Source organism: Hippopotamus amphibius, chromosome 6 (assembly GCF_030028045.1).
Source record: "Hippopotamus amphibius kiboko isolate mHipAmp2 chromosome 6, mHipAmp2.hap2, whole genome shotgun sequence".
NCBI classification, from domain to species: domain Eukaryota; kingdom Metazoa; phylum Chordata; class Mammalia; order Artiodactyla; family Hippopotamidae; genus Hippopotamus; species Hippopotamus amphibius.
Window position 1 is genome coordinate 90,188,994 of NC_080191.1, and position 16,212 is coordinate 90,205,205.

Genomic DNA, 16,212 nt, shown 5'->3' on the forward strand with positions numbered 1-16,212 from the left:
CATATATATATATATGTATTAATATTACTCAGCCATAAAAAAAGAATAAAATTCTTCCATTTGCAACAATGTGGATGGGCCAAGAGAGTATTATGCTTAGTGAAATGTCAGTCAGAGAAAGGAAAATACTCTACATTATCACTTAAATGAGGACTCTAAAAAATAAAGCAAATGAATATGTATAACAAAACAGAAACAGTCACAGATATAAAGAACAAACTAGTGGTTACCAGTGGGGAGAGGTAAGGGGGGGTCAACAGAGTGATAGGGGATTAAGAGACACAAACTATTATGTATAAAATAAATAAGCAACAAGGATTTATTGTACAGCAAAGGGAAATATAGGCCTTATTTTGTAACAACTCTGAATGGAATATAATCTATGAAAATATTGAATCACTATGTTGTACACCTGAAACTAATATATTTTAAATCAACTATACTTCAAATAAAAACAAAAAATAAGGGAAAATGATGTATTAAAAATATAATTCACCCTCCATCTTCTAGATATTTTGGAAGTGTTGGATTGGCCAAAAAGTTCATTCAGGCTTAATGAACTTTTTGGCCAATCCCATATATCTCAAACATCAGAACATTTTATTTCTGATATGGAAATATTTCTGTAGCATTATCATATTTAAACAGTTAGTAATAATTTCTTACTATCATTATTTTTCACTTTTCCCTATCTTAAAATCTTCTTAAAGAATAGTTTGTTTAGGGACTTCCTAGGTGGCGCAGTGATAAAGAATCCGCCTGCCAATGCAGGAGACCGGGGTTTGAGCCCTACCCTGGGAAGATTCCACATGCCACGGAACAACTAAGCCTGTGAGCCACAACTACTGAGCCCATGTGCCTCAACTATTGAAGCCCACGCACCTGGGGCCCGTGCTCCACAACAAGAGAAGCCACTACAGTGAGCAGCCTGCTCACCGCAATGAAGAGTAGCCCCTGCTCTCAGCAACGAGAGAAAGCCCATGTGCAGCAATGAAGACCCAATTCAGCCAATAAATAAATTTTAAAAATATCTTTAAAAAAATAGTTTTTTTAAAGCAAACACAGTCAATAAGTTAAATAAATAAGATCCAGATACTGTGATTGGTTAATATGCCTCTCAAATAACATTTGACGTATAGAATTTTTCTGACTACCTTTAACTTTGTGCTAAATTTTGTTGAAGAAATTAGGTCCTTTGTGTAGAGTTTCCAAGGCGTCTTATCTTTTTCTGTGTGAATAATTAGGCACTTCTTCACGGAACCCCGATATTTTTGGGGTGAGATATTATTTAGAGATAATGAATGGACTCTGGAGCCGTTCTTTGCTACCATGTTGTCATTTTCCCCAGACTTTTCAGTAGCTAAAGCTAGGAGAGCTTTCAGTTGTTGTTATGAAAAAACCCTCACGAGCTAATTCTAACACTTGCAATCCAAATTGAGAACGACATGGCTTTTAGTTTCTTTTCTTCCAAACATGCCAAAAAAATTCTGTTCTGAATAATATTATTATAACACACATTTAGTTTACCATACAATTGGCACACATCTATCTCAGAACAACTGTGCATCACCACCGCCGACATATAATTACTGAAAAAAGTTTTTAATTCTTTTTCATGATTCTTTCTGTCCTTAAGATTCTACTAGCGATGTATGTTCAAATTATTGTGTTTTAATGTTAGTAGAATAGCATTTTATGCCACCAACTAAACACATATTTAGGATCATTTATTTTATTCTACTTCTGAGTTTTAAGAATTGCTTTTTAAAATTGTATGTTATTTTATAATTACGTAATATATTTACATGGTTTCAAATTCAAATTTATATCTAAAGATGTATGTTTAAGAAATTCAGTTTCTATTGTCATCTTCACCCTATTTCCTCCCACCACTTACAAGTAAACATATTTTATAGTTTACTCATTTGCTGTTAAATATGATCAAATAACACATACAAATGCATATTCCTCCATTACTCAATAATAGCTTACTGTGTATACCTTTTTCATGGTGCTTTTTTAACCTAGCAATGTATCCTGGTTATCGCTTTGTTGCAGGTTATGTTCTCTGGAAAGCAGACCAAATGGAGATTAACACGCAGGTGGTTTCCAGTGTGCTAACGGGACCACCGCTTATGGAAGGGAAGTAAAGAAAAACAAGTAGAATTGGTAGGGGGAGAAGTTGGAATGAGATGCAATCTCAGTACAGGTTTCTGCCAAGGCTGACCAGAGTTGTCAGGCTTAGAGTGAGAAGCCCAGGCTGTTATCATCCTTGTTGAGCAGTCTTTGGATGCAAACTGCCCTAAGAAAGGACGGAAAACTTGGATGGGGTTATATACTCTTGGATTTCAGTAATTCCTAAGTAATGCTGACAGGGGAAGTCTGCCAGCCATCAGTACCCCAAGTGGTGGAAAATAGGGAGAAATTCCTCACTCCTGAAGGGAGGTCTGGGTGAAAACCACAGCATCCACTGCACACTCCACAGAAGTATATGGAGAAATTCCTGCTTTCCTTTCACAGCCCTTGGTGGTATAACAGTTTACGTGAGGAGGTCCTTTAGGTGGACATTTAGGTTGTTACCTATTAAGGGTAATTTTGATGTATTAATTTCCAACATAGCAAATTAGCTCCTGGCTACTAGCTCTCTCCCCAAGATTTATACTGAAGCAGCTAAGTAGGAAACAAATAAATCACAAAAACACAAATAAATTCCATTGGATTTATCATATACCCAAGAGAAATTAATTCCTATGTCCACACAAAAGCACGTAAATATTCCTGAGAGTCCAAAAAATGGAAAAACCCAAATGCCCATCAACTGATGAATGGATAAACAAAATGTGGTGCATTCCTACAGTGAAATATTATTCAGTAACGAAAGGGCTGGAGTACTGACATACATCACAACATGGAGGAAACTTAGCAGCATTGTGATAAATGAAAGAAGCCAGTCACAAAAGACCAAATGCTGTGTGTTTCTATTTTTATGAAATGCTCATAATAGGTAAATCTATAGAGATAGAAAGTAGATTAGTGAGTGACTGCTAATGGATACATGTTTCTTTTTTGGGTGGTAAATCTATCCTGAAATTGGTTGTGGTGATGGTTGAAAAAGTCTGCTAATATACTAAAGCCAAGAAATTGTACTCCTAAAATGGGTACATTTTATGATATGTGAATTATATTTGAATAAAACTGTTGTAATAAAAAACATCCATGAGAAATCCTGCCACATTTCAGATAACTGTATTGAAATGATACGTATCAGTGCTTGGGAGCAGGGTAAATGCTGTAGATATTATAGTGTGCAGGATGGAGCAGGTCTGGCCTCGCTGAGTGAAGGAAGAAACTGCAGAAAAACTGTTGAAGTTGTGCTCACGTTTTTCTGGCACCATTACACAGGGACATTCTTTGCCAGTTTCTGCAGTGAAGAAATAGCAATCAATCAACAACACTGCAAATGGCCGTGAGATAGATTTTAGGTAGCGCTAAACCCTGATGACCTGAGGAAGTTAGAAATATAGCCTCAGGTATTTAACGTTCTAAGAATGAGTGCTTGCTCATGAATGTCAATATTTTGCCCTTAGCCCCAAAATGTTCATAGAGGCCTCTGTCCAGCTTCTTCAATTCTCTCTACATTTATAAATTCACAAGTAATTCAAGAGAAAAATGGAGCACTGAATGTCAAAGTTTACATTTGTGCTTCCCTCCTCTCTGAGATGTTGGCCCTTCAAGTTCTTACTGCCTTTGTAGTTCTCTATTGTCTGTAAACAGATTTTTATTTAAATACTCCTCTATTTCATTGTTTTTATAAAAGGTTTGGTCTCCAACCAGTTATTCTGCCATTATCAGAAGTTAAAATCTGTCATTGTCTTCACATTTTTTTACTGAAATTTATCTGGTTTTCTAACTGATATTATATTTTAACAGTGCCTAGCCCCACAGATGCTTGACTATATTGTGACTTTGAATCAATAAGAATAAACCCTCTGGTTGGACAGAAGTAGATCTTTCTGGGCAGATAGCTTGGAGAGAAAAAAAAATGGGTTAAAGTTCAGGCTCAACTCCACTCCATCAGCTAGGTATTTTTGTCAGTGAAAAATTTACATAATCATACACAGTAACCCTGTGCTCACTATACAGTGTGTGCTTTATAAATATTTGTTGAATTAATGTATGAATTTTATTCTCATCTGTAGAATTAGATGTAACCAACTTTCTACTTTCCTTCTATGGATAGACTATGTCCACATGAATCCCATAATCCTTACAAAGTATGCATAATTTAATGAATATATCAAAATAAAATTGGTGGAGGTATTACTAAAATTTGTAGACTAAAATATTCCTATTTTTATGTAGCTGTCTTGTCATTATGTTGCTAAAGTTCCACCTTTAGGATATTGATAGACTCATATGTTTCAGTTGGCATTATTCACAGTAAACAGTTGCCATCCAATTTGTGTTTATCCTAAATAACAACTAGACATCTAAAACACTACATATTAACATCTCAGTGTACCTGTAGGTGCACAAAATAGGTATTTTCTACCAATTTCTATCTTTTTCTTGAACTTTTATTTTCCAAGATCCCTAGCCTTGGAATGATTTTAAAGAAACTAATAATTGCATAATAGGAATTTAACAGCCATTCATAGCATTGAATTTTCTACTTCTTTATTTCCCTCCTTTCTCCTTCACACCCCACATGTATTTCACCAAAGTCGCTGCTTCCTTCATCACAATATTATTCACATCCTTTCTACTTTCCTTAGCCATTCACAAGTATAGGGCTTAATTACATTAGCCCTATGTTTCTTTATGAGCTGTCATTTGCTACTGTTGTTTGAAGCTGATACTGATCAAATTTGATTATATTATCAAAGAATATGCCAGTAAAGGAGTAAACCTATGGAATACAGGTAAGAGTGGATTCATCACAGGATAGCAATAAAGCAAATTTCAAATATGATAGTGAAAACATTGTGAAAATTCAAAGAGAAAATTCAAATTAATAAGTAGTCATGATATTTGAATTACTGAGGAGGGGTTTATACTTCTGGCAGAGATTTGAGGATAATAAAAATATAAACACTAAGCCAATAGAAGGAAGGCAATAATGAGATTGAGTAAAAACAAAAGGTTGCATAAGAAAGAAAATGTTGCTATAGTTCACTGTACAGCTCATCTTTGAATAATAATTACATGGTAATAATGTAAACATTAAACATTCAAATCAAAACTATGATGCAACTAAGGTTATTATTTATATAATGCTGGATATTTCTATAACTAGAATTATATGTATGGTACAGATGCAATCATACATAAAAAGAAGTCAACAAAAATATGCAAAATTAAGTAACTAATACACAAATAATATGAACATGTTGCTTAGAAAATTGAAAGCTTATACTAGAATAAATTGATAAAAGAGTATGAAAATTAAGCAGGGAATTAGGGATAGAAGTAAGAGTTTGTTAGTGGAAACTTTTTGGTCTATGATATAAACCATGTGGAATAATTAATGTGAACAAAAATGCATATAGATTTTCTGGCCATGAATGACTAATTGGTATTAGACTATGCTTACTGCCACAAACAATTAGAAAATTGGAAAACATAGTAATGATACAATTTTTAGTATCTGATAAAAATTATTGGGTATGGGAAGTAGGATACAATTTTTAGTATCTAATAAGAACTATTGGGTATGGAAAATAGGAAACTGTGAGCAGAATAAAAATGAGTCCAAGGAAACAGATCAGTACATCATAGAGTTTCCATAATCAGCATATAAGGACCTTAAAGCAGCTATCATAAATTTATCTAAAAACTGAAATAAAACATGAACTTGAAGAGAAGAAAAATGGCAACTATTTAAAAAAATCAAGGAGAAATATAATCAAAAAAAAATAACTCTGTGATAGAAACATGTAGAAGTCCTAAAAATAAAAATATAATATCTGAGCTACATTGGCTTAGATTACACACTGCAGAAGGAAAGATCACGGAACTTAAATACAGAGGAATAGAAACTAAGCTGAAAGAAAGATATAAGAATGATAGAAAAACATGAACAGAAACTCAGTAGCCTGAAAGGGATCAAAATATATGTAATTGGAGTTCCAGAAGGTGGAGAAAGAGGGACAGAAAAAATGTTTGGAGGAATAGTGACCAAAATGTCTGGATTTGATGAAAAATACCAACTCATAATACAATAATCTCAATAAAACCTAATGAAAAGAGAATTATCACTGACTTCTTATAAGAAACAAAATCCAGACAACAATGGAACAACTTTTCAAATGCTGAAATAAAAATAATATTTAAAAACCCTTCAACACAGAACTCTGAATCCAACATAAAATTTAATTAAAAATAGTGTAAATTAATGAGAGCTTAATTTTTAAAAATCTGAATGAATATGTCTCCATCAGACTTACATTACAAGAAATGGTAAAGGAAGTTGTTCAAGTTGCAGGGAAATGATATCAAAAGGAAACCTGAAACTGCCAAATGAAGGAAGAGTACCAGAATGGGCTCGAGACCCAATGATAAGGAAAACATCATAGAGCAGCATCAGAGGGACGATCTTGTGGCAGTTTAATAGGGATGTTCTGTGTGTGTATACAGCCTATTCTCACACACACATACACACATCTTCCAGTACTTTCCTCATATACAAGAGTTACTTTAACATAGGATTCAAGTAATATTTTAGCAATAGAAGCTTTGTTCAAAGAAAATCTGGTGCAGAAAGCCAATATATAAATCAAATGAAAGTAAAATTGTCGTTTAGTGATATGAGAGCAGAAACAACACTCATAGTCTTTCTTCTCCTGCTCAACAAAGTTCCATGAAGTTTTCTGAGAAACACTTAGGCTCCTCAGGTCACACAATAGGAAAACCATTGACTTCATCAATTAGTATTGCTAGCTTTAAAGAATCTCTATTTTTCAAATTTCTCAAAAATATATAAAAGTACTATAGTGTACCTAGAACCTTCTTATAAAAACAAAGAAATAAAGTAATTGATAAAATAATCTAAAGTAGAGAGGAAATTATTGGAGTTGTTTTTGTAATACCAACTGACTATTTCTTAATTGCTTCAAACCAAATTTACTGGTATGTAAAGTCCACTGATCTAATAGGTCACTTGAATTTGGCCAAATTAGTTGCAGTAGGTGCACTGGAGAATCAAAAACCTAAGCAACATAACAATATAAATAGAAAATTATAAACTACTGATTATGAAGAATGGGAAACTAGCCATTAATATTACCACTTAATAGCAGGTTAACCAAAAATCTACATACTCAAGTAGTTATGTGCCTACTAAGTCAGGACAACAAAAAAGAAACACTCCCCTCCCTCACTTTCATAACTTTTTCACATGACATTAAATGTTTAGGTGCATAACTGAAAATATCATATGGCATATTTGTATTTAAAATTGTTTATAAATTTAGAGGAAGACTGTATACACATTCTAAACTATTGCTATGAGAGTCCTCTGTCCGACCTTTGTGTAACTGCTATTGACTATTAATGTGAAGCATATTTATACAGTATGAATAATTTGTACAGTATGAATAATTCCTGACTTCAACTCTTTTTAAAGGAGTGAGAGCAAAGGCCATGAAATGCCAGGGACAGAATTAAATGTTCTTCTGTTAATATAGAGGTAGAAAAAATGAGAATATATGGAAGATGTATTTGTAACTTTGAGACAACACAAGTTGGAAAGGAAAAAAGTAGAGAGAACTCTGTTATTACTGCCCAGAACCATTAATCATATTCCTGATTCAGTGTGGTGGCTTACCACACTGCCATTTCACAGTGTTTAGAAATAACTGGGAGTCATAATTTCATTATTTGTCTTGAATAAAAATAAGAACTGGATTTGAGAAATTTCAGGGGTGAGTAAAAAAATTTTCTCTTTGAAAGAAAGGTGACATGCAACTCTATAATCTGAGTGATTCAGGGTTTCTTGTCATTAATGAAGCTATTATATATTGTTACATTGTAACCACTCACATCAATTATGCACATTACATTTCCTTTTTACTTTTGTCCTAGAAACCTAACCAACCAGATTATTATATGTTAATCAAATTCAAGGGAAAAAAACTTCTCAACACTAGAAATTACCTAAAATGCACGTGATTTGAGTTTAGTATTTAGATTTAGTATTTCTTTGTACAAGTTTGGCTTATGTTTTGCAAAATAAAATTTTCATATTCAAAGTGAAAGACTTATGTGAGAATTTGGAGACCAAATAACCTTTTCTGAACAAGACTACCAGAAGTTATGTGTAAGAGAATTGGAGTGTTGTGAGTTTATTATACATAAGAAATGAAAGGATTTTGAATTTGTTCTAGTTAAAGGCCACGGAAAATTTTTGAATAGAAGTTTTGAATACAAGTCTATTCTAATATGAATTAATTTTTATTTTTAATTTATAATATGTGAATGACATTGAATCATATAATTCTAAGAAGTCTCTCCACAGAGTAATCAGGGTCATTTTCTTTTGGAACATTTTTCACAGCTCTCTTGTGGCTTCATATTTATTTTTAAAGCTATACCTTTCTCTATACTCTTCATTGACATAAATAATAGGATCTTCATGAACAGAGAGAAATATCTATTTAAATATGCACTTAAATCATGCCATGGCTGAGCTTTGTCAAAATAAAGATTTTGACATTCATAATCATTACAATCAAAAGCATTTTTCCAAGCTCATTTAATTTTGTGTTTAAGTTTTTAATTGTAAACTTTACTAATTCACTTGTTTATGATGTTTCAGGAGTAGTATATGTAAGCTTTTTTTTTAATTTTAAAAGCAAGATTCATGTATAACTGTGATAAAAATAAAAAATTAAATTCGGTAAAAAAAACACTCATGAAGCCCATAAAAACTTTAAGCTAACAACTGCAAATCAATACTTACCCTTCTGCTGCATGTAAGAACCAAATGTTTCTATTTTCCTTGGAATCAACTGACTTCTCTGTGAACTTACTGTGTGAAATATTGTTTTGTTTTCAAATTCAGTCGTTTTTGACTGAATTAGAAACACTTGACAGAGTGTTACTTGTTAAGAGGATTTGCAGGACATTTGAGCCTACATCAGAAAGAGGAAGAAAGTGTTAAATGCTTTTAAAGTTAAGACTCTATGGATAAAAAAGATGTGGTACATATATGGTTTGCAAGGCAGAAATAGAGACACAGATGTAGAGAACAAACATGGACACCAAGTGGGGAAAGCAGGGAGGGTTGGGGGGAATGAATTGGGAGATTGGGATTGCCATATATACATTACTAATAAGAAAAAAATATCAAATTATACACTTTAAATATGTGCAGTTTATTATATGTCAACTGTATCTCAATAAAGTTCTTAAAAAAAACTAAGACTCTAAAGTTAAAAGATGAAATAAAATAAATTCACCCCAAAAATGGTTAAACAAGGCAAAATCTTCCTTTCTTTCTCTTTTCTTCTCTTTCCTTTTCTTTTCTTTCCATTTTTCTTTCTTTCATATTTCTTTCTTCCTGCATCTTCCTTTCTTTCTTTTTCTTTCTTTCTTTTTCTCTCTTTCTTTCTTTCTTTCTTTCTTTCTTTCTTTCTTTCTTTCTTTCTTTCTTTCTTTCTTTCTTTCTCTCTGATGTTATATTCAATGATAATCCAAGTCTTGAGAATACGGACAGCATATATTATTAATTCTAAAATCAAGGTGGGCAACTTATTTTTAGTGTCTAAACTAAATGATTGCCCTGGTCATGATTTGTTCCATCTTAGCTTGAAATTGTTAACAATATTGAGAAACAAAAGACAGAATCTGAAATAAATACTCATTTCTAACTATTGAATGCTTGGCTGTGCCCCTTTTAGTTTTTCTAATTTATCTTTTTCACATAACATAAATTTATATGCACGTATAATTACTGGTGTGGTATTGCATATTCATAGTGAATACAATGTCATGTCTGCTTAAGAGGTTATATTTGTTCATCAAAAACAATGCTTTCAAAGTCATTTTCTCTTTTTGCTCTTGGTCCCTTGGCAATCTTTCTGGATATCATATTTTGCCCAAGTTATTCCTAAAAAAGATACACAAAAGCCATGCAGAATCCATCAGGGCTACAGGATGTGACAAATATTTGTAGCTTATTCTGTATTCCCTTTGCCCCTGGAAAGAGAAATTTTTCTTGAAGTTCCATAGCTGTGGATGAGATAAGGCAACTAATGTCTGAAAAAAAAGTACAAGAAACAGTGGTGAAAGATGGAAGAGTGTAACCTCTTGACAGAAAGGATGAGTGTATCAGCTTTTTCCCTATGTTCTAATAAATAATCAAAATGTGACTTTGTGTAATTCATACCATAATAAGATAAAGATTCCAAGTAATTTTTGACTAAAGTGGTAATTTTTCCTACTAATTTTTGGAGTAAAATTTATGAAAGAGTTGTATTGCTTTCTACCAATAGATTGAATAAATCAAATCAGACCCGCACCTCAATCTGATTGTACTGTGTGACTAGTTTGCAGCAAGAATAATACACTGAAGAAAATAATATAAATTACCCTCTCTCTCTCTCTTTCTCTGTCTTCTTCTCTCCCTCTCTCTCCCTCCCTTCCTCCCTCTTAGATTTCTGGACCAGTTGAGAATTTTACTGGCTGCATAGAAGTTATAGAAATCAATAAATGGGGATCTTTCATCCCATCCAAGGCAGTGAAAAAAATTCACATTGACAGGTGCAGGTAAGATACTACTAATGATTTTTCAAATACTTGTTCAAATAACGACACCAAAAGTAACATATCCACTTGAAATCATCTAATCAAGATGGTAATATACTTTCTTCATTTTGTTTTCTCTTCCACTTTCACATTTACTTTACAGACTATAGCATTTTTAAGCTATATCCCAATTAAGTTGGACCATTTATGTATAATGAGTTTCTATTTTGTGCTGTATAAGATTGAGCATATCTACCAACAAATGATCAGTTGTATATGATCAGAAAAATTCATCTCTCAGAGCATTTCAAACATAGGCATGCTGACAGTCATGCATGTAGTGTACTGTTTAGGGTATCATTTAATTCTAAATCTTACTTTCAACAAGTTGTCATTGTGCTTAAATATTCATTGTTAGTGACATTCCTTTCAGAAAATCTGCTTCTGGATACAGGAATCTCTACCTGTGGGGCAGGGGGTAGGGAGGGGCACCGGACAGGATAGAACAGAAGCCTGTTGGTCAACCTAAGAAACACATTGATATATTCTACCAAGAATTTTTGAAATATTGAAATTATATTATTTACTATGGTCTAAGGTGAATAAACAGACAAAGAATGAATGTCCTTACGGAACTTATAGTGTAGTAAAGGAGATATTGATGAAATAGTTAAATGAATATATAAATATGAAAAGTGCTTTAAGAAAAATAAAAACTGAAGGCTATGAGAACTTTACATATTTGAATATAATCAAGTCTGCTTCCTTCGTGGGTAGGGGGAAGTTGTGTATTTTCAAAAATTAAGGAAATACTTCAGAAAGTAAAAGGATAATTCATTCCTCATTGTTTCCCCTTTGGCTAATACATTTATATATTTTTGTGGCACCTATGATACAGTGGTAGACAGGGTGCTTTTATGTTTGCCTGTTTCATTTTTAATGAAATGAAAACTTAGTATCTTACAAATTCACACTAGATGGGTTCTAGCAATTTTAATATAAATCCAACACCAGTAAGTCCTTATATTTTCACAATTATTCCTGATTTATGTTGAAAGTCTATTTCCATTTTTATTTGATTTGCAGTTAGCAGTATTTCTTAATATTTAACTCTGAGATTCTTTGCTCTCTACCTTCTGTGTTAAATACTATGATCTGTTAACTGGTAGCTAAATGAATTAAGGGCAGTCACTAGGTAGTAAATTCATTGAAAATGATAGAATCCATCAGTAATTTATAAAATCATCTGCTAATTTAGCAATTTGATAAACAAACTTTTTTTAATTTTATAAAAGTAGGACACATTTAACTTTTGTTGGTAAGAATGAGTACAAAACAACAACAAAAATTGTGAGGTCTAAGCTATCTGCAAGGCAATTCTTAATCTTGTCTTCTCTCCTTCTCTCTTATCTGGAAGTCCAACTTTATTTACTTCCAATGCCATTAGGTCATTTGACTCCCATTTTGCAAAGTGGATTAACCACATGAAGTGATGTTATCCATTTCTACAATATCCAACACAGCTGTTGGCATATAAAAGGCACTGTGCCTGTGTTTAGAGTTAAAGCAAGTGGAGACTATTAAATTTCTCTGGACATTTACTCTGTTCCTCTCACCGTCCGCTACCACCACTTTATTTGATTTAAGACCACTTCTCCTAAGAGAGGTATTATCTTGGATTAGCTTATGATATAGTCTTCAAAGCCTAATTCTGTGAATTATCAGCTGTATGACACTGAGTAAGGTTTAAATTTTTCCCATTCCTCAGTCTTCTCTGTAAAATCAGAAAAGTAACCTTTCCCTCATATAATTATAAAGAGATAAAATTGGACTCTCTTTTTTGTTGAAAGCTCAGTGACACCGGCCTTCTTTGCCAAATTTGCTACCATCTCCATAAAGTTGCACCTCTAGTCCTTTCTCCAGAAGCCTCTTCTCTGTCTCCCCAAGCCCTTCTTCTCTAGTCCAGCTGCTTCTGAACATTTAGACCTCAACTTGGCAATGACCTCATCAGAAAGGCTTTCCTAGAGCTCCCAAAATGAAGTGACCTCCCACCCATGTCTCCTAGTCACTCTGTATTTCCGTGATTTGCTTTTTATTCTTTATGAGAGATGCCACTGTTTGAATGCATTTCTCTATTTGCTCATAAGTTTCCCTGACAGCTCCCTTCACTGTGACCTGAGCTCCTGGCGGGCATGGACTCTGCAGGCCTCCTCCACTCCTGTTTCCCCAGGGCCTGGAATAGTAGATGCTCAAAGATGTGCTGTGTAAAATATTTTGTGATCCTACTATGACTATTTCTTCAAACAAGTTTTTATTGTGAAATTCCTTTTAGATTCACTCTACCGAGTGATGCTCAAACATTTTGATCTTTGCACTCTTAAAAACTTATTTGAAATACAAAGAGATTTATATGTGGAATTATCTATCAGTATTTACCATACTAGAAATGAAAATGAAGAGTTTTAAACACATTTATTATTTAACTCATAAAATGAAAAGATAAATGTGCTATATAAATAACATCAAATAATATATTTTTATGAAAAATAAATACATTTACCAAATCAAGCAAATAAAAATTATGAGAAGATTAGTGGCTTCACATTCTTTGCAAATATCTTTAATGCCTAGCTTAATGAAGATACTGGATTTTGATATATACTTCTGCATTCAGTCTGTCCAATAACTGTTCTGTTAAGGTAGCAGAAGAAATTCAGTCTTCACATAGAAATGTGCTTGGAAATGATGCGGGTACTTAAGTAGCCTTTTCAGGCAATTGGGAATAGTCATCTTTGATATTACACCAAAGCTTTGTTTTAAGTCATAGATTGTTAAAGGTTCGTTGCAATGTGAAATGTAAAATCCAATCAATGAACTTTTCATACTCTGTAAATGAAAATCCATTGCTCTATCTTGCATTTTGAATGAATCTTCTTCTACCCATGCACACTTTTGTACTATGTCTAGAAAAATATTGGTTCCTTGAGTTATTCGGGTAACCCAAACCTCAGCACACATCAAATATAAAATATTGAAAAATCTTATCTGTGAATATCCCCTCTAATCTCATCAGAGTGTCTTTAAGTATTGTAAAGCTGTCAAGCGCACAAGGGTGCATAAGATTTTTCCAAAATTCTGATATTTGCCTTAAAACTCAAATTTTATCATTGGCAATGAACTCTGTTAGTTGCTTTCCTTGAAGTGACATAGTCTCATTTTGTTTTTGAGAAAAAGTCTACCTAATACCTAAGATTGCATAACCATAGTTTGAATACTAGTTCTTTCAAGTAAAATTGTCTGCCATGAAAAGAATCAGCTAGTTGGTCTCACACATCAAACAATCACAAATATGCCTCTTCTGGAAGCAATCTTCACATTTGAGGATGCAGAGAAGTATTTATACATACTCCCTTTGTCTTCACACACATTAGTACAAAGGCATATACTTATGTTACAATTTTAAAAAATAATAATTTTACCACTGCCTCAAGTACACTCCTGTGAAATTAGGATTTTTTTAACTTTAAGTAGAGAACACTATACCTGTGAGTACAACTTGGTACTACTATTTTTATTCATACTAAAACATCAGCAGTTTTCTCCACCATTGTCCTTGGATCTTCAGTGCAAATGTAAACACAGTGAAAAAGTCAAATAACACCTTAGTATCATTAGTAAAAATACTTCAACCTCACAGACCATTTGAAAAATTATTGAGGTCTCCCAGACTCCATGCAGTCTCCGATGAGAACTGCTGCTTTCCTTTAAAATGCTTGATGGTGCAAGGTTTACCTGATCCTTACAACAGGCTTGTCTACAGATGGCTATTTCTACAGGGGAGCACTCCATGTGATTCAGAATTTTATTACAGGGACCATAGTCCAACATCTGATGTTAATTTTAGCACTGAGATGCTGCTATTGAGAAGCCAAAAACAAAATTAATACTAGCTCCTGTCTTACATACATAAAGAAAGTAAATATCCCCACAATTTGTGGATCTCTTGCTTTATGCATTTTTAATTGACCAAAAGACTTACATTTTTAGAATAGTATGTTCTAGTTCCTCACCTTTCTTAGCAATCAACTTTATAGTAGTGATGTAAGAAAATTCAGCAATGTTTCAGCATAGCATTGACAAGAAAATCAGTTCACCTGCTATGATATTTGGGGCTTTATTTATTTGGTTGTTGTTTGATTTTTTTTGTTGTTGTTTGCTTGAATTTTTCTACCAAGTTTTTATCTAGTGATAGAATTGACAATTATATTTATTAATATAACAAATCCTTTCACCTTTGGATCATTATTTCCTATCTATTTTAATAGGAAACTATATTTACTTCACCTGTGTTCTTAATAACTACATAGTATATACCTCAAGCAGGAACTTATCACCACATACTGGCTTATATCTGGTGCCAGAGTATGAGTTTGATCTTCCATTCAGGCTCAGTGGTCAGGTACCATTGGAGTACGATGTCAAGAACAGCTAAATCGGTTATTCCACCTCCAGTTTTCTCCCCTGGAGAGGCACCCTGATGTGATCCATTGACACTCTGATGAGCCTTATTAGAAATAGTAAAACATTGGAAAGCAAGGAATTGGATGTTTAAAAGGATGTTAAGCACAATGAAATATCAGCCAGCTGAAAAGAATGAAATACACCTGTATGTGTCAGTATGGATAGATCTTAAAACCATCTTACCCTTCATTATGCATTCTCAAATGTCTCCATATATTATAAAATACTCTGGATTGTGTTATTTGTACTCTCTTTTAAATAATTACTATTTCTGAAGGAGTATGGTGTGATAATTACAAGAACTATTCAAATCGAAAGGAATGATTCAGAAACAAAACGCAGAAAGCACCAGAGATCATTTTGTACTTTTTAATTGTTTGTTTATAGAGCATCTCAACAGGCCATTAGTATCATTAAACTGAATATTATTTGCTTTTCAAAAGGGAGTAACTTATAAAGTACCTATATTTGTAACAGCATGGTGTCAATCTAAATGCTGGACTATTAAATAAATATTTCATTTAAATGTTTTATTAGTAAAAGATTAAGGGGTATAGTTTTAACATCCTAAATAATATACAAAATAACTTTAACTTTTAAAAAAACCCTCCGCCATCAATTTCAAGTAGACAGTATGAACTTTCAAAATAAAATCTAAAAGAAAAATTTGATTACTCAGAAATGGGAATCCAAAGGTTGATTATTTAATACATTCAAAAACATAACACAATAAAATCTAAAATGAAATGACATGTTACACTCCTCCAGTTTTTCAGCCAGTCTGAAACTTGACTCACCACAGTGTGCTATGATATGAGATGGATGCACTCTTGGTTTCCTAGAGATGTAAAGACCAGATGAGGGAGAAGACTTGAAATTGTGGTTTAGTATTCAATGTACATTTGTATATTTGGGATTGAAGAGATGAGAGCTTGCCAGGTGAAG

At 33.0% G+C, this 16,212-nt stretch overlaps 1 protein-coding gene across 1 annotated transcript in view; it reads left to right on the forward strand.

Moving 5' to 3' along the window:
- Positions 1–16,212, forward strand: part of EYS (eyes shut homolog) — a 1,676,468-nt gene that overhangs the window by 1,103,799 nt on the left and 556,457 nt on the right. The window contains exon 30 of the mRNA XM_057737776.1: positions 10,655–10,767. Coding sequence (XP_057593759.1) covers positions 10,655–10,767 — 113 coding nt within the window. The remainder of the gene's footprint in view (positions 1–10,654; positions 10,768–16,212) is intronic.